The sequence below is a fragment of the Myiozetetes cayanensis genome, unplaced genomic scaffold (genome assembly GCF_022539395.1).
Source record: "Myiozetetes cayanensis isolate MyiCay16 unplaced genomic scaffold, myiCay2020 scf1, whole genome shotgun sequence".
Lineage (NCBI taxonomy): Eukaryota > Metazoa > Chordata > Aves > Passeriformes > Tyrannidae > Myiozetetes > Myiozetetes cayanensis.
The window spans coordinates 41,266,317-41,289,474 of NW_026086604.1; the positions used below are offsets into that span (position 1 = coordinate 41,266,317).

The 23,158-nt window shown below is 42.4% G+C and overlaps 1 protein-coding gene across 3 annotated transcripts in view; it reads right to left on the minus strand.

Annotated features, from left to right (window-relative positions):
* MAPRE2 (microtubule associated protein RP/EB family member 2) overlaps positions 1-23,158 on the minus strand; it is a 99,899-nt gene that overhangs the window by 55,981 nt on the left and 20,760 nt on the right. The window contains exon 2 of one of the 3 annotated variants that reach the window (XM_050308349.1): positions 17,306-17,367. Coding sequence is in view for 2 of the 3 variants with exons in the window: in XM_050308338.1 (XP_050164295.1) it covers positions 1,823-1,941 (119 nt within the window). In the remaining variant the exon portion in view is untranslated. Of the gene's footprint in view, positions 1-1,822; positions 2,035-17,305; positions 17,368-23,158 lie in introns of those variants that run through there. The other 2 variants (XM_050308338.1, XM_050308359.1) reach the window with 2 other exon arrangements.

The window sequence follows — 23,158 nt, forward strand, 5'->3', positions numbered from 1 at the left end:
GAGAGGAATAAAAATGGATCCAAATCCCTAGAAGACTAAGGAGTACTACTCTAGATTAAAGGCTATTCAGATGCAGAGTAACTTCACAATTTCTGGAAAACTGGGCAACTGATACAGTTATTTCTGTCATCAGGTGCTTAACACAGCAGCCTTACAAAATGTTTTTTCTACACATAGTTCAATGTCTGATATGATAGGCAGAAGAACAAGAAAACTGACTTGTTGATGGCTGCAGAAAAACATATACAAACCTACTGCAAAAGAAAAATGGAGACCCCCACTTAACAGAGGTTTTCCAAAGAACCCTTCTGAAGAAGCGAGACAGCAATCAGTAGCACCTATGACATGTCAGAATAACAAAACACAGACGCATGGTATTTCAAATCTATTTCATATTTCTGCTTAGGTGCACGATGGAAATACAGCTTTCTTCTAGAAAGGAATCTTGTACTACTCAGCTGAAATTTACATATAGAAAGTGAGAGCTCCAGGCTTTCTGCAAGTAGAAATCATGGCTAGGCTTCGCGAGCGAAGATTTGAGAAGGGCTCTACCCACGCTTGCTACAAAGTAGAAATAGGTCCATACAAAAGCAAATTTGCTACTTCGTGCCAAATGTGTGCATTGGGGCTCCACAGCACAAAGCATCAGCAGATTCAGAGTAAGACGGACTAAATTTTGGGCAGTTCAAACAAACCACACACTGGGATCTCCGACACACTTCGAGATCACCCATCAGCGTTGTGATCAACATTGAGATTCATTATTAAGGTTATTAATGGTCAGCTATACCAGTAGCGGCTCTGTTACTCCTCAGCATAAGAAAAATACTGTGATTTTCTTCAGACAAACAAGCCATGTCATCCACGTTTGTTTTCATCTAATCGAGCACACGACTCGCCACTTTAGTCAGATATTTGAGAGCAGCATCATTTCCTGCTGCTCGAAAATCAGCTTTAAGGGGCGTGTTCTCTGCAGAGGCACTGCTTGCTGTCACCCAGGCAGCATTTAAAATAACTGTATATTGACATAAGGGGAGCTACCGGCTGTACTATCACCCCTTGAGTCGGCAACAAGGAGCACATCAAACCGGTTGCGTTCCGGGCTGCGCCACGACCCCTTATCAAACAATGCAAACAATTTTAATGAGCTTATCTGCCGGAACATATTGTCAGAGATGTCAATGCAAAAGCGCTGCCAGCAACGCATGCCAAACGATTCATCAAAAAAATGCCTACAACCGCGACAAAAGACGTGTGTCCCCCCAAAACGAGGAACGATAAATAAACACAAAATGGGGGCTGGCGGGGAGCGGGGGGGCGGGGATGGAGCCGCCCTCCCCCGCGCGGGCACCGGGAGGGCTGTCACCGCCGCCCCGGTGAGCGGGGGAAGGCTGTCAGCCCCACAGCGGCGAGCGGGGGGCAGAGCCCGGTGCCGGTGCGGGTCCCCGGGCCGGGCAGGGGCTGCCCGCGCCCCGCCATCCGCGGCCGCCGCCTCCCGCACGGCGCCGCCTCCCTCCGAGATCCGCAGCGAGGTGCTGCGGCTCTTTTCCAGGGGGAGCTGGCTGCCTGCGCGGAGTGCGTTCTTTCCTTCCTTTTTATTTTACCCCTCCTTATCTCTCCTGTTTTTTTTTTTTTTTTTTCCTTCATTATCATTTTTAACCGCCTTTCTTCCGCCCGGGCGCGGCGAGCCCCCGCAGACATCCCGCCTATGCACCGAACGCTCTCCAGCCGGACAATGCGGGGCCGGGGCGAGAGGAGGGGGCTGCAGCCCGCCCTCCTTATGCAACCGCCCCCCCGCGCCGCCGCAGCCCCTCCGCCGTACCTGTAGGAGCGCTCCCCCCGCACCGTGTGCTTCCTGAAGGGGATGATGGTCCCGTTATCCTGAATGATGTCGTTGTTGTTCTCGCCATTTGGGGACAGGGCTTGGGTCGGTCCGGGCATTGGCGCTCCCGCCGCTCCGCAGAGCCCCGCGCTGCTGCCGCTGCTGCTGCTGCTGGTGTGCGGAAGGTGGCGGCAGCCGCGACTCGCCCGCCGCCCGCCCGGCCCGCTCCGCCCGCCTCAGCCCCGCCCCGCCCGCGTCAGGCTCGCCGCCGCCGCCACACGTGACCGCCCCTCGCCATGGCAACCGGCCGGCGCCGCGCTGCGCCCGGGGACGGCGGCGGGCGGCGAAGGGAGGGAAGGGGCGCCCGCCCCGCCCCGCGCCCCCACACAAAGAGCCGCTCGCCCCGGGCGTGTGGGGGGCTCCGCCGTCCCCCGCCGGGGAAGCAGCCCGAGCTGTTCGGCGGCCCCTCCTCGGGGCAGGCACAGACAAAGCGCCCGGGGTTACCTCCCCCCACCCCGCATTCTCCGTGCCCGCACGGCGATCCCGCCGCCTCCGCACGTGTCCCCGCGCCCGTGGGCGACACGGAAACACGGCCTCTCCCCTGCGGGGACCGCGCCGTCCCCCTGCCCAGTGCCACCCGCAGCCGCGGTTTCGCCCTGGTTCTAGGAGACCAGCCGAGACCTCAAAGCCCGATGCCTCTTCATCACCCTCCTTCCCCCGGTACCTCCGCATCATCCGTCTTTTTCGCCTCACCAAGGAGCTATTTGGGGCTCAAGCTCCTCCTTTTGAAGGAGCCCCCACACCGGGCTGCTCGGTTACACGCCGCCCAGCCGCAGCAGGGAACACCGCCCAGCTTTCCCTAGCATCTTCCCTCGGTGCTGGTGTGCCCGGGGTTACGGACATCCCCGCTGCGCAAAGCTCGCCGACCCTGGCCGCGGCTTAAAGAATCATACAGTGGGGTTTCTGTTTCACATGGTAAACGCTTTATTAACGAAAGAGTACATAAATACTAAGTGACACGAGAATACAAGGATGTCAAAAGTCATGGACTCCTAATAATAAAAAAGCCTAAGTAGGTTCTAAGTTAATCTATGCTATTTTCTGCCTAGTTCCTGTGTCTGCTACTGTGCCTGGATTTCCACCCCAAGCACCAGGATGTCCGAGTTACCAAGCTCTGTATCCCTGCTTCCAACTTCACTGGAGAGCACAGTACACTACCACCTGTCAAGCTACACTGCACATTTCCAGCATTCTCCTGCTCTCTGGTTTATACAGAAAAAACATTTCATGGCACATCCTTCTAAATCTTGCTTGGATCAGAAACAAGAAGGGAAAAAAGATGCCAAGGCAGTAGCACTGAACTTCTGGCACTGCTAGCACCACCATTCACACAACCCTCATCTCTTCCTCCCCTTCATCTAAAACAGTTTTTTATCTACCTCGCTCCATTTCCCTCTGCATTGCGCTATGATTTCTGCGTATCTGTCTTTGCCTAAATAGCAATGCCCTTCAAAGTTTGACATTAACTACAGAGCAGTGCTGGTCATCCTCAGGAACAGATCTGAACTTCACTGTGACCAAACCTACCCTCACATCCCTATAGTGGATCAAAACTCACACATTTACCACATGAGAAAAATTATCCAACTGTTTACTAATTGTTTCCTCTAAACAAAACCCAACAAGAGTCACTATGGGCAGTCTCTTAACAGCTTTGTATGACCTCAAGGCTGTTAGAGACAAAATATTTGCGCCAATCTATCAACATCTTAAAAAATACATGGTCCCAAATCCAACTCTTTTTTTAAAATTAGTTTTAAGGTGGCAGGTCAATCAAAAAGGGCAATGTGAGTATTTTTAATATGTTCTCAGAGACACTTGATGATATTTTAACTCATTATTAAGTTCTGAAGTACGAGTTTGATTATGCTTTTACTTCAGATTTTTTTCCTGCAAAAAGAAGAGGATTTAATGACATTTTAACTAACCTTTAACCTTTCAGACTGATATGACACTTCACAGAAAACTTAGTTTACATGCTAGTGTTCATGATATAGACTCTGCATTCACAAGAGAGCTTGTAAGGTAAATACAATCAATAACTGAACACCAACTGCACAGTACTTGGACTGTTGAGAAAACTAGTTAGATTTAAATCAGGTGTATACATTAGCGAACACACAGAGCAATCTCTAACAAAACTGAAGTTAGCCTGCCAATTTGTCACTTGTCCTCTGAACACCAAGACAGGAGGTCTTATTTATTCTTTCTGCCAGGTTTTCAAATATATTCAGATTTCTCTTTCAGTAAGCAATCTATGGACATTGGCAGTTGGCACACTTTATTGAAAAGCGTTCCATTCATCTGGCAAATGGAGGAAGCTACCTTTGAGTCTTTTTCTAAAGAAGCAACAAAATACATTCTGCTAAAAAGGCCAGTGTCTTAGTAACAACCAAGAACATGGAGAAGCCAGAAATGCTACATGGTGACGGAATATAAAAATAATCTATGGCAGGTCTTTATCTACCAGACATAACCCTACCTGCACTGCTAGGCAGCAAGGAGTAAAACACTATGCAACCCTAACTTGTGAAAATATTTTTACTTCTTCATCAGTGGCAAAGAACAGAAGCTTCTTCATGGAAGTCTCCAAAACATGTTTAAAACATGTACGGACAAAGCTATAGAAGAGAAGTGCAGGTGAGGAGAGCATGGCAACCTCACTTCAGACTCCTTCTTGCCTCTGCATTAGGATTCAAGGTTGGAAAACACACACTGCCTAAACATCTTTGTAGAGGTTGAACCAGGCCTCAACCAAAGCAGTTTGGTGCTGGTTTTCAGAAAGCACATGCTGCTTTGGTTGATCTAGCACAGCCTCAGGGGCAGAAGGCGCAATATGGATTCCATATGCATGGCACTCCCTCTACTTACATATCTGTTTCTGGGCACTCTGTGGCCCACAAGTACCACTCTTATCTTTTCGTGCTGGAAGCCACCAGCATTTTCTTTCCACTTTTGTTATTCTGAGCTAAGAGGTCCTGCAAGAAATAGGAAATCTGTTGCTGTAATTAGGTGTCTGTGCATCTGTGCTGCCTTCATAGATTTTTACATGTAGTAGGCATACAAACAGAGAAGCAATCTGAAGAATAAAAGGTCAGCATGATGTTGATAAAAAAGCCCCACCTATGGTATGTTGAAAGTATCAAAATCTAGTACTCACAAGTGATATGCACACTAAGCAAAGAGCCAGGAAAGCAATTAATGCCAAAAGGTGGAATTACACAGCCTCATGTAATAGATCTTCAGCACTGAGAACCACAGAGCAATGCCTGGAAGGGACCTATGGAGGTCATCCATTCCAATCTCCCACTCAGAGCAGGATCATCATCAACACAAGATCAGGTGACGTTTTGTGACATGATCAATCTATCAAAACCTCAAAAATCTCCAAGGATGGAGATATTGCATCCTCTCAGGGCCACCCGCTCCCATGCCACATTAGCCACACAGCAAGTCCCAGGTGTGGTGCTGATGCAAAAAGCACCACTCTACCTCAGCACTTGCATTCCAGTTCTCCAATTTTTGCTGGGATGAACAATGTAGAGCAAACACTAGCAAGTACTAAAGCAGGCCTAGTCATCATTCTCCAAAATCTGGTTGCTCCTTACTCCTCAGAGCTTTCATTTTCAGTTCTCTCCTTATTTGCTCTAAACTCCACTTACTGCAGTAGAAAGGCCATGCAGTGTAATTTAGAATGCCCAAGAGTGAAATCCTTTAAAAGCCTAAAATACAGCATTAGAAAGACCTCAGACATGCTCAAGCCAGAATTTTATATTAAGCTGATAAGAAACAATTAATGTACAGCCTCGAAAACAGAGGTGATGGCCATGCTAGAGACTTCTGCTGGTATATTTGTGAGAAGATTAAAAAACCCACAGTTTTAGGGAGTATTGTGTGTTACATAGCCAAACTATAAATGCAACTGATTTATGATTGCATAAATTCCCCACTGCTTGGATAACTGTGGTGTGGTGGTAGCAACAGGGAAATAGATTAAGGAAAAAACACATCTAACCCTAGAGTGGCAAGGAGCATCTCTCATCTCTGACATCTCAGTTCATGTTAAAGCTCGTGATATTCTTTACACTGTTCTCAGATTACAGCCCAGCTACAGTGTTAAACTTTAGCAAACACCACATAAATATAATTACTTTTGGCCATATACATCACTTCTCTGAAGAGTTTTATGAACACTCCTGTCACAAGCACAGTTTTTCCACTAGGAAAAAAATAAGAAAACCACATTTCAGAAAACAGAAGATAACAACAGCTTTTGGAAAGCAGTAGTCCTAAGCAATGTAGTATGCTTTTCTAATTTAATTATTCTCATAGTCTTCCTTTATCAGGACTAAGATTAACAGAATTCTGCAAAGCCACAGATTTACACACCGTAGAGTAAAATCAGTTATTTCTAGCACTCAGGTGTGTGTGTTTATCAGAAACCCATGCAGAAACAGCCTCTCCCTCCTGAAGGGGTTGGCCAGCAGTGTTTAGATTTGAAAATAACTGAATAAGGCAAATCAGGAAGAAAGTTTTGGAAGAGCTAAAAGAAGTTACTCTGTTAAGTGTTGGGCACATCTTGGTTGTTCAAGGAAGTCCCAAATAATTAAGGTACATAGACATAATTTATTGGCAGCATGAGAAGATTTCAGTAAGATGTGTATAACCATGAGTATACTTAGTTAGGTTGCATCAGAATCAGCCTAATTTCTTAAGTTGCATCTAGTAGATTAAGAACAGAAGACTAAGGAGATCCAGATTTGCATGTTATCTGTGGGAAGTACAAATGAGGTATCTGCAACTGAATGTCTAATACAGAGCACTGGCTTGCACCAGCCTAAATTAGTGGTAACATATTGCACAGAAACATCTAAAAAGGAATCAGCAACAGCAGTGTTACTAACACAGTGAACATGTATCCAACATGATATGGTGCATGATAAATTTCAAGCTGAGCTGGGTTACACAGAACTCACTGACACACTGTCAACAGCACTGATCAGCCCAAAGGAAAACTCCTACTGTGGTGTAAAATCACTGCAAGTGAAAATTCGAAACTGTAAGTTTAGAGATTTTCTTTGTTTACACAGCACTGAAGGAGTTCTCCCACCTTCATCCCGTTACCTCCTTCTTTGCCTTAAATTTCAGGGTGAGTTGCATTTAAACTCTCCATACCAAACAGCAAATGATAATTTTGTCAGGACAAAGAAACACTGCATGAGTTGTATTAAAACAGCTACTTATCACTCCAGACATCCTGTAGACAAAGAATGAGCTTCCCACCCTTGGGGATTCTAGTGTTGCCACTTTAAGCAAAGTCTTGATTATTTGCCTTCCCTGGAGAGAGACAGATAAAGAGAAGAAAGAAAAAAAAGAGAGGGCTGTCCCAATTACACAATGTGCATGGACCATATCCCTATGAGGTAATTCAAGTCTATTTTTAAATATACAGACATATTTATATTTCAGAGGTCACATTTAACATTTTAAGAAGTGTTCTGTGCTTGTGAGGAAGAGTAAAACAAATCTTAGAGTCTTTGTCAGCTAAGTATTCTTGAAAATTTAGTCTTATAAGCTGCAAATCCAATCTGACCATTAGTGTATGAACTGATCACTAAAGAGAGATATCTTGAAAAGTCAGACTGGGTATTTTCCTTTAAAAAGCCCATAGTTACCTTTAATAGTTACTGTAGAAATTAAACAGAAATCAGAGGATTAATTCAAGAGTCGCTGTCTACAAAACAAGGATTTTTATGTTCACAGGAACAGGATTTCAGAAACCCTTGAATAACAGGTATTTTAAGACTAGTTATATGCTTTTAATATTAATTCTTATAATAAGGGTAATAAATAGGTTTAGTGGACACTTCTTAAATCCAATTAGCTAAATCCAGCTGCTTCAAAGAATAAACTCTCCAAACTCCTATTTAGAAAGAAGCACTCTTCATACACATCAAAGGGTTCCTTATTTAGAATATCAGAAGTTCACACCGAATAGCCGAAATACTTTTATCCAGCATTTTCTACATAACAAAAAGCTCCAGTGAGAGCAGGAAATACTTCAGTGAGGGATGGTTCCAAAGTGAAGAAGTTTTTTTGTTCCATTAACTCCAGACCAACCCAAAATTTGGAATTCTTTAGTGTCCCTTATATTTGTGTTCAGTGAAACCCACTGGGCTATAGCAGAGTTTCAGACACACCTCAGGGAGCGCCTCTCATCTAAAAATTGAGGTTGTGATCAATAAATGCTTGGAATAAGGACTCCTATGTCTCACTCTGCCTTTAATACTGATTGAAAGTAATTAAGACAGGAGACTGACTCATTGCTCATTCATGTGCATTTACATGGAATTCGTTGGCAGGAGCTGTTCTAGATGTACCATCGCTGCTTCCATTTGCACTGAGGAGTTAACTGGTTTTCTAGGCTTGTTTTGTCAGAGTTCAGGTGTAAAGACTACGGAAAGCCAAAATAAAAACACTGAAGATGTTCAGGTAATCTAGATTCCTGGACTTTTTCAGAGAATGACAAAATCTTAATTAAATGAAAGTGAGATTAGTGTTCTAGAAAAGAGAAATTTAGGATTTTCATGCTTTCATACAGTAAAGTTTTTGACTGTTACCATTGGGTAAAGCCAGAGCTTCAGATATTCATATCTTCAACAAAACAAATTATAAACGTCAAAGCTTGGGAGGATTTGGAAATGTGAGAGAGTAAGTCTAGCATTTCTTTCTTTATTTTCAGCTGTTGAGGAATCTTTGGCTTTCCTGGGACTAAAGAGGGTGACTAAAAAGGCAGAAAGGTGACAAAATCAGGTGAGAGTGGACAGTCTACCCTTTCTGATGTTCCTTCTCTCTGTTCTACGTGGAAAATATCAGAAATACACTTTGAAAGCTTTTCAGTCTATTGATATATTTCATAAAAGCAACACTGGGGCATGGAGGAGGACAAAGGAGCAGCTTTGCCATACTTTGTAAAGGGCAGAAGTTTCTAACATGAAAAACTGGTATGGCCATATTCCATACTAAAGTGATACCTTTATTGGTAGACAATGACTTTCAAGATGTTACATTACTCTGCTGAAGCTTGGCATTGTTATTACACACTGAGAACTCAAGAATTGTTAATAATGGCTCTTGGGATCAATGATTCTCTGTTCCTATTATACAACAGGTGTTGTGAAGCTGATAGCCATTTTATTTGCACATTATCCAAGTAAGTTAATGTTCTACATGAGTATCTGATACCTGCATATAACACAAGGAGGAGTTTAAATGTTTGGGGAAAAAAATGCTTTGGAACGATTACTGGCTAAGATCCATCCAACATAGTGTCACACCTTGTCTAATGTCAGCATTACAGATACCAAACACATGAAGCTTGCACAGGGTTTATAACCCATAACAAGGAACGTTACACTTACTAACACTTACCAACCTGTCTGATCTGTCCAAGATGCTCATCACTGCTAAAGAGGAAGGGAGAAGAAGGCTGGCACAAGAAAGTTATGATTCCAGCAGATGGTCAATTAAATTTTTGGATACCTATTACTGGATCAAGAATGTTTCAACCAGCTGACAGAAAGGACTGGATCATCACAAACCAGGATTTGAAGGGGTTACTTAGTCCCAGGAAACTGTTAATTAGCTGTCTGTCCTCCCACATGCAGCAAAAAAAGCCAACATAAACAGTATTACATGCTCTAGCTAATGTGAAAGAAATACAGAGTGCATTCATGCCTGACTGGGATCAAAATCACACTGCCAAGTCATTCAGTAGTGTGAGTATTTCTGTGATTGCAAACCCCAGCCCAAAAACCCTGCCTTGCTGCAAAATACTCCACACATTTTCCTCAGGACCTTACAGGGTGCTACAAATCATCTTCTTTCAGAGCCAATGTGTCTCGTGTGCCCATCAAATTAGTGAATGCCAAGAAGTCACACAGAAAGTGGTGTGCCTTTTTGTTTGTATGCCATCTTCCCCTCTCTTGATAACTGCATTTTTCTGGGACATTCATAGCATTTTACAGAAACTAATTTCTGTCAGCTTTCCTCATTTTACAGGCACAGAAACAGGCCCTGCTGTTATGACCAGCCTCCTCAAAACACTTACTGTCACAAGTCTGTGCAAGCTTCATTCTCAGCACCACTATGGTGAGTTCCCACCCTTTTTTCCATGGGGTGCTTTCTGATTCTTGCAGTACTTCCAGCACTGCAGCTAAGGAAATCCAATTCCTTTTCACCATTGCTACAACTAAATGAATACCTACTCCTTTTTATCTCATGGATTTCTTCCACAGCTGAGGTTTTCCCATTGTTCTTTCTCCTATTCTTTCCCACTCTTCCTTTGTCAGGCATAACCCTTTGTGGGCTTGGGCAACTTCCACCTTCCTTCCTCAGCCACCTGCAGAGAACTTGGGTCAAATTGGTTTCCTTTCCTCAGCCAAGTCCCTGGCACATTTACTGTCCAGCTAACATACTGTCATTAGCTAATTACGCCTCATTTCATCCTGGCTGAGAGGAATGGGCTGCAGTACTTGCCTGCTAAGGTGCATGCACATTTACACGCAGCCATCCCAAGAAGCGACACCTGTATTTAAGGGCTGCATAGCAGCCAGAATTCACACACCTCGTGTGACACATTGCTGCCATTAACACACTAAAGAGCTGAAATCCCTGAGGCACCTCAGCACCTCTGAAAAACTAGGCTGTGAGGATTTGCTTGTGATCGATCTCTAGCTCACAGAGAAATCAGGAAGTGCTTCCTCTTTGGGCTAGAGCAAATGTACATATTACGCACAAGATTTTTACACAGAAATTTGTCTTACCATTCAAATAGTCTTGCTTTTAGATACTTCAGGCTCCTTCCAGGCCAAATGCAAGCATCTGAGGCAGTCTGCTTTTTACTTTCTGAGAATTTCTGAAGCACGTGCTTTTTCACTTGCTGTTAAGGATTTAGACCTGTAACACACTTATAAGTAATACTTTCTATTCGTAAATAGTAGAGCATTTGGGAGCAAGAAACTGTTCAGCGAGTATAATTTAATTGCTACTTAACACAGTACTCTTACTATTCTGAAAGTTTTGGGTTCTTCGCTTGGAAAACAGATTTTTTTCCACTGGCACATCAATGTTCGTTATCATCGTAGTGTTTATCCTAAGCTTTAAGAAGAGGAAAAATAATTTTCACAGACAGCTTTAACCATGTTACACTTATATTAGTAGTCTGAATAAAAAAAAAAGAATACTTGCAAACTGTGCCAAGAAACTTATCTCGCTGACAGGCATTCCCCAAGAGGACTTTTGGAGCTTGACCTATTAGACCAAGTTTCCATTAATACTTTGAGCACTTTATTAACCCAGTGCTGGAGTGCTTTATTTAGATACTAAGACCCTACAGAAGGCTTACATAGCCCTTTCTGAAAGCCTGAAATTTCAAATTAGCCAAAAAACGTCCTTGCCTCATTGTTAAGAGTTAAAGGTAGCTGGGTGAAAGTTACTGCTGGTCTGCTTTAGTGGAAAGTGCATCTGTTAAGAGCAACACATAGAAATACTGGGGGCTTGGCTAGGAAATATAAAGAAGCAAGAAAACTTTCAAGCAGTGTACAACTGTAAATTTTCCTTAGGAAGTCAAATTAACAACTTTTTTTTTTTTTTTTTAAATTCACACCTAGTAACTAAATTAATGGTAACAAAATTGCTGCCACAAGTGTGTGGATCAGGTGGAATACCAGCTGAATTAATACTGTGACTTTATTTTTTTTTAAATGTAGGGAACAGATGAAATATAATATAAAGCTCACGCCTCTCCTCTAAAATAGAGGAAGGGCCATTAAAAATGTACACATCTCCATTCTGAGCAGACAAGAGAGTACAAAAAGTGCATGATCTTACTGAAAAGATAAACAGCTGGATTTACTTGCTTCCATTAACCAATGACCCACTTGTCAAACATAAGCTGTAGATTTAAAAGAGTGATTACGTGAAGCCTCTTACATTACACAAAAAAAGATCCTGGCTATGAAATCAGATCAAGTATGAAAATACTTGAGCGCAGTCAATATTGTTCTTTTATACAGACACAGGATGAGAATTAGTTATTTGTTTAAAAACCTACAGCATGATGTAATGGTGTTTCCTGTAGTGCTGTTCAGAAGGCGTTTATCCCATGCATCCCGCTCAGGTCATTAGCGGTGTGCCAAATCCAGGCCTTTTGTAAGAGGATGAAGCTCTAATGGAAGCCATTGCGTAAGTCTGAATATGGGGGCATGGCCAACTTCCTTCTGTGAGGAACAGGTAGTGATAGAGACTGAAAACTGATGCTTAAAACCATTCTCCCACAGTAAATGGTAACCATGACATGTACCTGGCCTGTCTAATCACTCAGAGAGGAATTTTAACAGGGGTGGCAGCTGTGCACACTTTGATGGTAGATCTCCAGCTGAAGCTTTTAAGGCCCAAGACAGCTGCTGTCAACTTTGCCCACACGTAAGCACCTCCCACCACATGCCTGCTTCTGTGCCTGCTCCAGGCTCAGGTAGGAATAAACATGCAAGATGCTACAGATGATTACAACATTTGGGTTTGAATGCAAACCTTGAATTAACAACAGTGCAGATGTATCAAGGACAACAAATTACTAGGTCTCAAGACCTGAAAACCTCTAATTTTGCCACCTTGTATTGTAATGCAACAGCACTGTCCACAACAGTGGCCTTCCCGCACTTGACCTAAAGCTAAACAAGTCTCTAAGAAGGTCGAGAAGGCCATTATTATAAGGAACATTTCTACTGTAAGGACAACTTACATGTTGCTACCACCTGACCTCATTAGCGTGCTGTGTGTTGCCACTGACTCCCACTTTACAGTGACTCAGTAAATAGGGTGATTTTCTGCAAGCTGCAGATCACGGAGCAACTTAGCAATATAAGAATCCCAGCAGTCAGCCAATGAAAACCAAAGTTTCCAGCCTCAGAGACTGCAGAGAAATATTGGAAAATGCTGATACTTGGAGCCTATCCACCCATGGATTTTACTCTACTGCTGGAGGCCCTGAGAACCACAGCTCAGCATCCCAGTGCCTGATGTGCAGGTACAGGCTTTAGCAGCAGCATGGGAAAAGAGGCCAGGCAAGCTACACAGTGCCTACCATCCCACAGGACAGGGATGTATGCACTTCATAGAAAAGAAGGTACAGTTGGGAATACAGCCATGGCACTCCAAGCTCCACACACCTCCCAGCTCATCTTGCAATAGCATTTTGGTTTCAGCTCAGTTTTTCGTTGTATTACTCGGTAGCACTTGAGTGTCACCACTGTGCCAGGCCAGCTTTCCCTTTCCATCTCCTCTTTACATTTCTTTCTCCATCTCTCCTTGCCTAGATGAAATACAGGGATACTTACCACTTTACTGTTGGCACCTTCTGGACTTTAAAGTGATAACCTGATAACCAAGCAATGAGACTTGCAGACAGCATTGCAAACAGCCTAGCAAGACACACACTACCAGAAAAAGGTCCTCTGTTTTCCTAACAGATTCAGCCTGATGGCAGACTTGGGATGACTGGACAGAATCAGGATAGGTCCTACAAACAAATTTATAAAATCTAGAAACTGCTTTGAAAAATGACAGTTATTTTTACAGCATCTGGATGCACTATAAATACTTGATATATCTGACAAGGATTAATATTCTTCAAGATCCTTAATTTTATTTTTATTTTTTATTTTGCTGCTTGAGCAAAACTCAAATCATTACTGGAATCATTCTTTAATAAACATTCTCCAACTTTTTAATGAAGCACTATTAATAGGCAAGATGCAGAAAGCAAAAAAGATAACTAGGAACAAAGGTATCTTTTTTTATATTATTGTATATTATGTCCTCAACAGTGATGGCATAAAGTAGCACCATTTTGTAACCTCTGAACAGTCCCATTGTGAATAAAATAAAATAAGGCTTCTAACATTGAGCACAAAAGGTACTAGTGGCAAGAAAACAGTGCCTTTTCCTCATTACAGTAGAAAATGAGGTTTCTATTTAATAAAAACCCCAACCACAAGGCTATGCATTTTTGTTACTGTAAATGTATGTCAGTGCTGTTGACAGCTTCTGCGTTGGAAAGGATCTCATTATTAACTCTGAACAAAACCACACGTTATCTTTCTGAAAAGCAAAGTTATGTTCCTGATGAATCATCAGCTGCTTCGCTGAGCTCCTGTGGGATAATTTTTGGTATTGGGCACTGGAAAAATAAATATCACCCCAAAGTTCAGAGTATTTTCAGACAGCACCATAAAAGGCTATTCAAGCTACCCAATTCCTAAGTTAAGAAGGGAATGGGGCTGGTGAGTACACAGCCAGAAACAAACATTCCATTTGGTTAACTTTGCTGTCTCAGGTTCAGGCCTTAGGTCTCCAGTTCTCATGTTGGATCAAAACCAGCTATAAAGCATCTGTGTTCTGTGCAGGACTGACTCCTAAACAGATGTCCTCCACCGCATTTTTGGAGACCTTGTGGTGTTTACACAGAATGAACATGCTTTAGAAACACTCTGCTCAGCCCAGAAGTTCACCTATTTCGTACTTCTTCAGCCCTCTGGCCGAAGTTACAAGGCATCCCTCAGGAAAGTCAGGTCTTCTTTGGCAGACATTGTGGGGACCAGTTTGGGGAAACAAGCAATGGGGAACTGAGCAGCAAACAAACTGCCCTTATCTAGAAATAGTGTTTCATTCTGCACCAGTGCTGGGAGGTAGGGATAATGAAGTCAGAGGAAGTGCTTCTTGAGCCTGCCTGGTTTAGGTAACTACATGCACCTTTATCACGAATGACCAGAGAATATTGTTGTCTGCAGGGAAGAAAAAAGCTTGTACAGGCCTTTTTTGTTCAGACCTCCCCTGAACACTTCATGACTCAGTAGTTCATCATACAAGCATGCGTATATACGTGTATATAAAGTTATACACATACTTTTAATGTATTTTCTTCCTCTTCCCCTATCTCAAAATTACTGAAATATAACAGCTAATTCCTGAGTTAATGTTCTAGCAGAAACCAGACTTGCTTTCTAATGTTAGGGTATATTGTAATTGTTTTGGTGATAATACATCACGCAAGGAATTGCAAGTGCCAAGTCCCCTTATCTGTGTGTTGCACACAAGAGCGCCTAACACAAGAACTGTAAAATTCCTTGGATGTTCCAACATCCATCCCTCATGTTTTTGTCCTTATAACTTAACTCCATGAAAAAATACACCCATTTGTCAGGCTCAAAGGCACTGAAACCTAACCAGAGGGTTTCCTGAGTGAAGGCTAGCATACAGTAGCATGTTACATGGATTTGGCTTTTGCAATTGTAACAGCTCAGCTAATTCTCTAGTAATATAATGAATCTCTGGTATTAGAAGGCTGATAGCTAGATCTTAATTTTGACATATAACAGGCCATAAGGACTAAGGGATTTGGAAAAGAAAGGCTACACAGTGAGCAGCAATCCATGGGGAATACACTGGAAAACTGTCGCTTCACAGAGAGGGTTACACATTGCAGGAAATCTGCACATGTCAGATAAGTTTCTATTAGACAGGTAGGATGTAGTCTGTTTTTATAAATGTCCACTTGGTGGCTGTGCACTATCTCCATGCACACAGTTTTCTTTAGATTTCCTGTTGTTTCCAAGTGCTTGTGACAATGCCATTATAACCACAGTGACGAAGCTTGACTTTAAGCAGCAGCATCTGCTCCGTGCCAGAGCGGAAGAAGACAGATGAAAGCCTCCATGGCTCAGCACAAGGCATTGCCCCACTTCATTTCCATCTGCAACACCTTCCTGGGAAGGGTTGCATCCATGGGGGAGAATATTACATTTCCCTAGATCTTGCTCTCAGATGCCTCCTGTAGTCTAAATCTACTGCTTCACCCTTGAGGCATACAAGCCTGTTTCAACTAAATTATAGGCTGTTCTTCTCCTGAGAATCTCCAAGTACACTTGAGCCCTGCTGTCAAAGTCACTCTTCTCTTGCAACCTGATGGACCTGGACTGTTTGGCTCCTCATTTAACTCTGCCTCTCTTCTACTTATTTCCATCTGTGCCAGTGAACACAGGCAATTCTTGTATTTCTAATAGAACTTACCCTGAATTATTTCTCATGTCTGTCACATGTCTAGAGAAATCATTCTGCAAACATATTTAAGGGTTGGGTTTTTTCAGGGCATTAAATAACTTGGAGCAAATTCCTAGTTTCACAGTGAAGCAAGTCTTTAAAATAGCTCAGACAAACCTTTTTACTTTTAACTGTAAAGTGCAAAGAATGCAAACTGACACGTCTCCTACATCCGAAGTCAGCATTTATTTATACACTGGAACAGCTTTTCAAGCGTTAGCACAAATGCAGTGGTATGTTTTAAAAACAAAAGTTCTTCATTACACAGCCCTAGCATCGTTTCAGAGCAGTGGATGTGTTTATCACCAGCTATGAATAAAGAAACCCCACGCTGTATTACAAACCACTGATCGTGCAGCACATTCCTGCCAAGGGAAAAGGCAGGTATGGTATCCAGCACAGTGTGGCGGGTACTGTACACGGTGAATCTGTTCAAACAGGAGGTTCAGCACCGGGTATCCTACGCTCCATTTTGGCAGCGGTGAAGGTTTCTTGTTTAACAGCTCAGATGCAGCAGCAACGATACAAGGGAAGCAAGTGATGGGAACGGCAGGAAGCACAGATCTGTTCGAGGCGCATCCTTTCTGAAGGCTTTCTAAACATTGCCACCTTGTGGGCCTCCTGTCTCCTGATATCACTGGTCCTTCCACTCTTCCCCAGGTGACTCCCTGAGCAGATTTCACAGATGCCAAGCTGGAGGCTAGACTGTTAACATCCAGCTTGGGTGGAATGCTATTTAAACTCCCATAGTTGGGGATTAAAAAAGGAACAGAATCTTAAAAATTCTAACATTAATTACTGACCCTGTATGTGACACTCTGTGTAATTTGCTCTTTTTCCACATAACGTTATGAAGGCAGCACTAATAATGCGCAGAAGAGCTAACATTTAACAGAAGGACACGATTTCTCAAAGCTCCCAAAGAGAGGGGGAGAGAGAAGTTAAATTCATTGTCCACCTTTAAGGGTTTTTTTATTATTATTCCTTTTTGCCACCATTTCCTTCTTATCCAATTAAAAGAATTTGCCAATTATTTCCAAGAAGTCTGTGGCATCTAGTTTATCTTTCATCAGTTCTGTTTCATGAATGAGAATTTTTGGTGACTTGAATCTATCAATTACACAGTCAAAAGACGATGCAAAGGAATATAATTTGTTATTGATACCAAACTTATTTAGCTACTGCCTTACAGACATCAAACACAAGTTTTTGGGTACATTCTCAGTTGTTAGCACTGTAAAAAAGACATACAAACGTACTTACTTTGAGCATCCAAACACTTTCCCTGGTTGCCGGCTTGAATTATTCCTTGCAGCAATTTGATACTGGAAAGAAAACATGAAAACCTTTAGTTCAACAACCGAATAGAAAAAAAAAAAAAGAAAAAAGAAGACTCACTGGATGGTCTTTGTCTGTATTGATTGAGCAGTGATGCAATAGTCGTATGCTAAAAATGAAACAAGAGGAGAAATCCCTCATTACAATGCCGTAATTCAGCTGCGTTCACAATGGCTCAGTGTCTAACATCTGCACAACAATCAGACGCTCCCCCGATATAGTAGCAGATCTATGAGCTCCCTTATGCAGTGCTACATTCAGAGTTTATTCATAATTGCCGGGCACATTGCTCTTTCTTCATCCAACCAGGCTTCTCCCGAGCACAGGCAATCAGTTATGACTGTTGTGTCATGCAGCTGGAGCCTTGCTGCACTTGCCGGAACAGCTTTTCGAGGAAAAAAAATCTGCCATTGAAAGACACAATAACTGATTTACAGGAAAGCCTGTGTTTTTGCCAATACAGCACAAGGCAGCTGGCAATCCTTTGAAGTGTCTCACTTAGCAATGAAATCATAGTGCTGCCCACTTGTAGCAGCCACGTTAAGGCCCATTCCCTTCTGTGTTCCTAGATGGAATTGTCTACAAATGCTAAATTTGTCCTCACATCCATTCTCTCAAGTGCTACATAACAGACTGCAGAAACAGAAGATGGAGCAACCACATATGGGTTTCAGTTTGTGCCCTGAATTACATACTATGGTTATGTGGCTAAATTTCTCAATTCAACTCCTCAGTCAGCAGGAAATATCATTCCTAGCAGGTAAGTAATGGTTTACAGTCAGACCCAGGCTCTGGTCATTGCTTGTTTTGCATTCCTAGTCAACTAGTTGAGACAGCCCAGCAGGGAGGAGTATTCCAAAGGCATCTATCTCTACCATAACAGCATAAAACTACACCAATCTGGATCCCACGGGTATTCGGACTGCATCAGGACTAAGGGATGTAAGAAGCTCCCGCAGGTGAATTTATATTCATCAAAACCACTGTTTTAGGAGGAGGAATACATAAAGTAATTCTCACTATAATTAATTATCATCTGGAGAAGGTAAACAGACCTTTAAAGATGGCTTGTATAAAGGACTGGATCCCAGCTCCAGAAGCTGTGACTCATCCTGGCAGAGAACTTAGGATGGCTGCTAGCAGACTGGAAGGCTGAAGCTACCTTAAAGCCAAACCAGAATGGGAATTAGCTATTAAACATGTTATTGTTTCATTTCTTTGAATCTCTCCAAGCCTCTTAAGCTGTGCTTTTCAATGTACTCTTTTTCCTCCATTTGTTTAATGTGGAAAGTGATTCCAGCACAGCTGACAAACCTCAGGCATCCTGTTGGCAAAGGAACAGCAAATCCATCATGGTATGTTGGCTTTTGCTCAAATAGACCCCCTCTGAATTTAATCTGGGATCTAACAACACTATTGCAGTAACTCCTAAGGATGGGACACTCCTAAGACGATGGTTAGAAGACATCATCTCCCATCAGAAGGTGTTGACCAGAATTTCTAAGAGGCAACCAGACTGGAGAGACACAGTGATTCCCTTTGAAATACGACAATTTATTCATGGAATGTTTTCCACACTAAACTTTTTGAAGAGTGTGATATTCATGGCATATTGAAGACAGAGATAACTACTTAATTGTCTGCAAATCCTTGCAAGGGATTTGAGTAACATCACCACGTTGAACTTCATTAATACAGTCTTAAATAAAATAAAAGAAGCCCTCATAGTACAGGTTCCTAAAGCTTGGAAACTGATGATGATGATGACTGTACAGGTCAAACCAAAGAGGTACATCTCAGCAAGAGCTCTTGCCTTTCTGCCTGCCTACCTGAGCTGCAGGGAGCAGTGTGATTGCTGTGGCCAGATGAGATAATTGGCACTTGCTGCTGTGTGAAGCAGCACTGCCAGGTCTCCACCTGCTCCCTAAGCCATGCCAACACCTCAACCTGTACGTCCGGCTTGAGATGCCAGGGCAGCACCCAGGCAAGGGAGTGGTAGGAAACATGGGATCATTAAGGTGGAATTTAATTTAAGTGGACAAAGGAATGCAGTAAGGGTGTTAGTGGGTGTGAGGAAGGTAAGGATGGAGAGCTGGAGTCCTCTTCAAAAGGATGGGGGGATAAAGGTATGCAATGAAGACAATGAAGACAAGTAAAAAAGGATGCACCTACATGCCAGGCCATGCACTGCTCTCAGCTTCAGACACTGGCATCATATCGCTGCTCTACATAAGCCAACAAGCAAAATTCAGTTCCTCAAAACTTCCCAACACACATTGGCTGCACTGATTTTCAAACAGGTTCCCATCTCCTAAAAAGTCACCTACAGAAACACCTAAAGCAATTACTTCTTCCAAACATAGGGAAAAGGGGTAAAAACGAGGATAAAGATGTAAAGGATCTGGTAAAATGGAAAAGACCTTAGAATACAGAAAAAAAAATTAAAAACAATTTAAAGAGTAGATTCAGAAAACCCTACATAGTAAAACAGATAAAAAGAGATGCATTGTTTTCAGGACAGAAACTTATGCTTTGTTCAACATTTGTGTAAGGTTTGCAGTTTGCAAATGTTTGCAGCTATGCATAAAGGTACACATAGCTGCAAGTTCCCTATATTATACTATCCATTTCCCTGATGGTCAAATTACACTGGGGGAAACAGACTAACGTTTATTACAAAATGCTTTTGAGTTAAGCTGCTATTAACAGAATTGAGAAGATTTTATTAACAGCCAATGACTATTCATCTAATGCATTCAGTTCTCCCCCTCCCACATCCCCTCGTGTCATCCCGCTTGAAGTCCCTTCCCTTTGCTTCCCCAGATGCATACACAGCCCTGTAGACTACATTTGCTGCTTTCTCAGATACAGCTGGGTTACATACTCTGCTGTTGATGCTCGTGTGTGCTGGTGGAGGCCTTGGGCTGGTCTGGCAGACTCTTGCTGTTCAGACTTTATGGGATCTTGGGCTGTTCAGTGGACTCAGCTGCTCTCCAGGGTTTTACCTGGTCTCAGGAGGCTTTCACCTGCTCTCTCTCACCATATATCTTTCCTCCCTATTGCTACATCCACAAACTTTACCCACTGAACCTATTGCAAAACCAGATGCAGAAGGGGCTCCTACGATAATATCCCTTGAAATGCTGCAAAACAATTTAATTATGAATGAATATTAACTAAAAAAACCCCACAAACCAAACAAAAATCCCAAACAAAACAAGAATTGAGCAAGTGGGATATGAGAAAGCAAGAAGAAAGGAAAGCAACTAAGAGAAAAAAGAAAGTACAGCAGAGACAATCTGCAATAAACAAGGTACAACAGCACCTAGAAGCACATCATACTGCCATAATACAAAAAGTACCCATAGTTGTTCCTTTGAAGGACTAAGGAGGAAAAGTTAGGACAGAATTTAATTAAAGTGATTTAAATCAAATGCCTTCCAGTACATTTGATGATGTATTTTCAAAACTTTGTCTCCAGAAACTGTGTTTCCCCTGTGGGCATAGAGCCCTGTCTTCTGCTACTGTGTCTCTGTGTACTGGATGCTTTCTTCCATACTGTACAGATCTATTTTCTTCCCCCTGCCAAGGACTGGAAGTGTGATGTTGCATGAAAACAACTTGTAATATAGGCTGACAGTTACTGATTATTGCCTCAAATATCCTCAGCAGTTATAGAAAAAAAACTTCAAAACCAACTTATTTTTAGCAAGTGAAAGAATTCAAGCAACCCCATGTGGCTGCTTTCCAGGCATTTACTGAGTGGAGAATAGCTTGACAAATTACAGAAATGGACAAACTCAGACTGTAAATCAGAAAACAGTGTATAACATTATTTACATATGCTTTCCTGTTGAAAAGAGGAATCGAAACATTAATTTTAAAGCTTCCAGTGTCAAAGGAAAGAACGACTGTTTTTATGAGCTGTGCATGAATCACAAAAACCAAAACAAACCCCCCCTACACTCCACAGCTTGGTAGATTTCTCAACTTGCTGGTAACTAACAGCCCAACCCTATTGCTGTCTCACTCTTCCTGGGTAAGTCCTCTGCATCTACTCAGAACTGGGCTCTGCAGCACTACAGGGAAGACACAAAGGCAAAGACCCAAAGCAAAGAAGTCAAGTAACAAAGCTTAGTACTATCTCCAGTTCCAAAACTACAAGAATGCTTCACAAGGAAGGCAGTCCCAGAGGTTGCAAGATGCTGCTACCGAGCGCACAACAGAGCTTCCCACCTCTTTCGCTCTTCCCATTTCAAACACAGCTTTGCCCCAGTAGTTCTGCTTCTCTCCAGTGCTCGGGTTTCAAGTCCTCTACTGGCATGAAAAAGGTCCCAGAGACTACTTTTAAAACTCTGTTTCCTCCCTCTCATTTACAAAACAAACAATCTTTTTTTGATCATTTACATATAAAGTAAATCCAAGCATGTCCTACTTAACAACTTTGTAGGAAAGAACATGCATCCTTTCTCAGTAAGACTTCTACCCTGCCTGAGGTAGAAGCCTCTACACTTTTCTCCCTATAGAGCAGTAAACCAACTTGTGTCATTTCTGCTGTCCTCTCCTGTCCCTCCTCAAATTCTTGTTAACTGGAATTTCCAAGACCCAAGTGCCTTCAAGATAATACTGGGTTCAAAGCTCCAGCCAACTGCTGTGTGACATCTACAGTTTTGCAGCAGCTTACCTGCCTTCCTCCTATTAACAAATACCTTCACAGCCTTCCTGCCCAGTAACTCTGAGTTGCAGTAATTATCTTCCAACTTGAAAAGGGTGTAACAGAGCACAGTTTGTGTGATTTACTTAGCTAGTGTGACAGATTTGGCAAACCTTTTTTTTTTTGGCATGACAAGCAATGCCAAACCAGAATATCAGGCAGTAGGTGGCAGACCTAATAGCACAAACAGATGAGACTGTGTATTTATCATTCCCTGTATTTAGCAGCAGACTGCCACATCACACGTATCTCCATTTCAACCAGAAAAAGTTTCTCTCTGCTCCTTTTTGAGAAAACAATCTTCCTTCAACCTTCTTTAAAGTTTAGATCAGAGTCATTGATGTCTGCCCTTCAATTTCTATCACACAACTAAAAGTCTGTCCTACTTGAGCTATCAGTATCTATGTTTGGTGGCTTCTAAATCCAACACAGTTTTGTTCAGCTGTGGTTTGTGCATTGGACTGAAGTTTGCTACTGATGCACTTCTGTATGTACTCATGTATTGTGTTGGGTTTTTTTCTGGTTGGCATTATATCTTGTAGAAAGCACTTAATTTAAAAATAACTACAGCTGATCAGGTTTCTGCTTAGTTTCACACACTAGAATCACTTAACACATTTCTTTTTAATACTTCCTTATAAACAAAGTTATGCTATGATGATGCATATGTTTTATAGTGAGGCAAGAAAAGCCAGCACTGACTAAGGTTTCCCATTATGAAGAATTTGGCAATAATATTGCCTTAAGGCATTCCAGCCTTAACTGTTTGCTCCTTATTTATGTCTCTGGGTTGTCCCTCAGTTTTGCTAGAACTCTGAATCCAACCCACTCTAAAGCAGATGTGGAAAGGGATCTAATTCTAATTTCAAAGTTACTTTTTTTTTCTTTTTTTTTTTTTTTTAATTTAGAAAAATAAATCTGAGGCAGTTCCCTGTTCCATAGTACAGAGCATGGCCCCAGTTGGGCTGGCACAGCTGAGAGGACAGGATCTCACTGGCTAATGTTGCTGGCCAGAAACAGGTATAGGGAACAATGCCACTGAGTGGGATGGAGCAGAAAGTTTT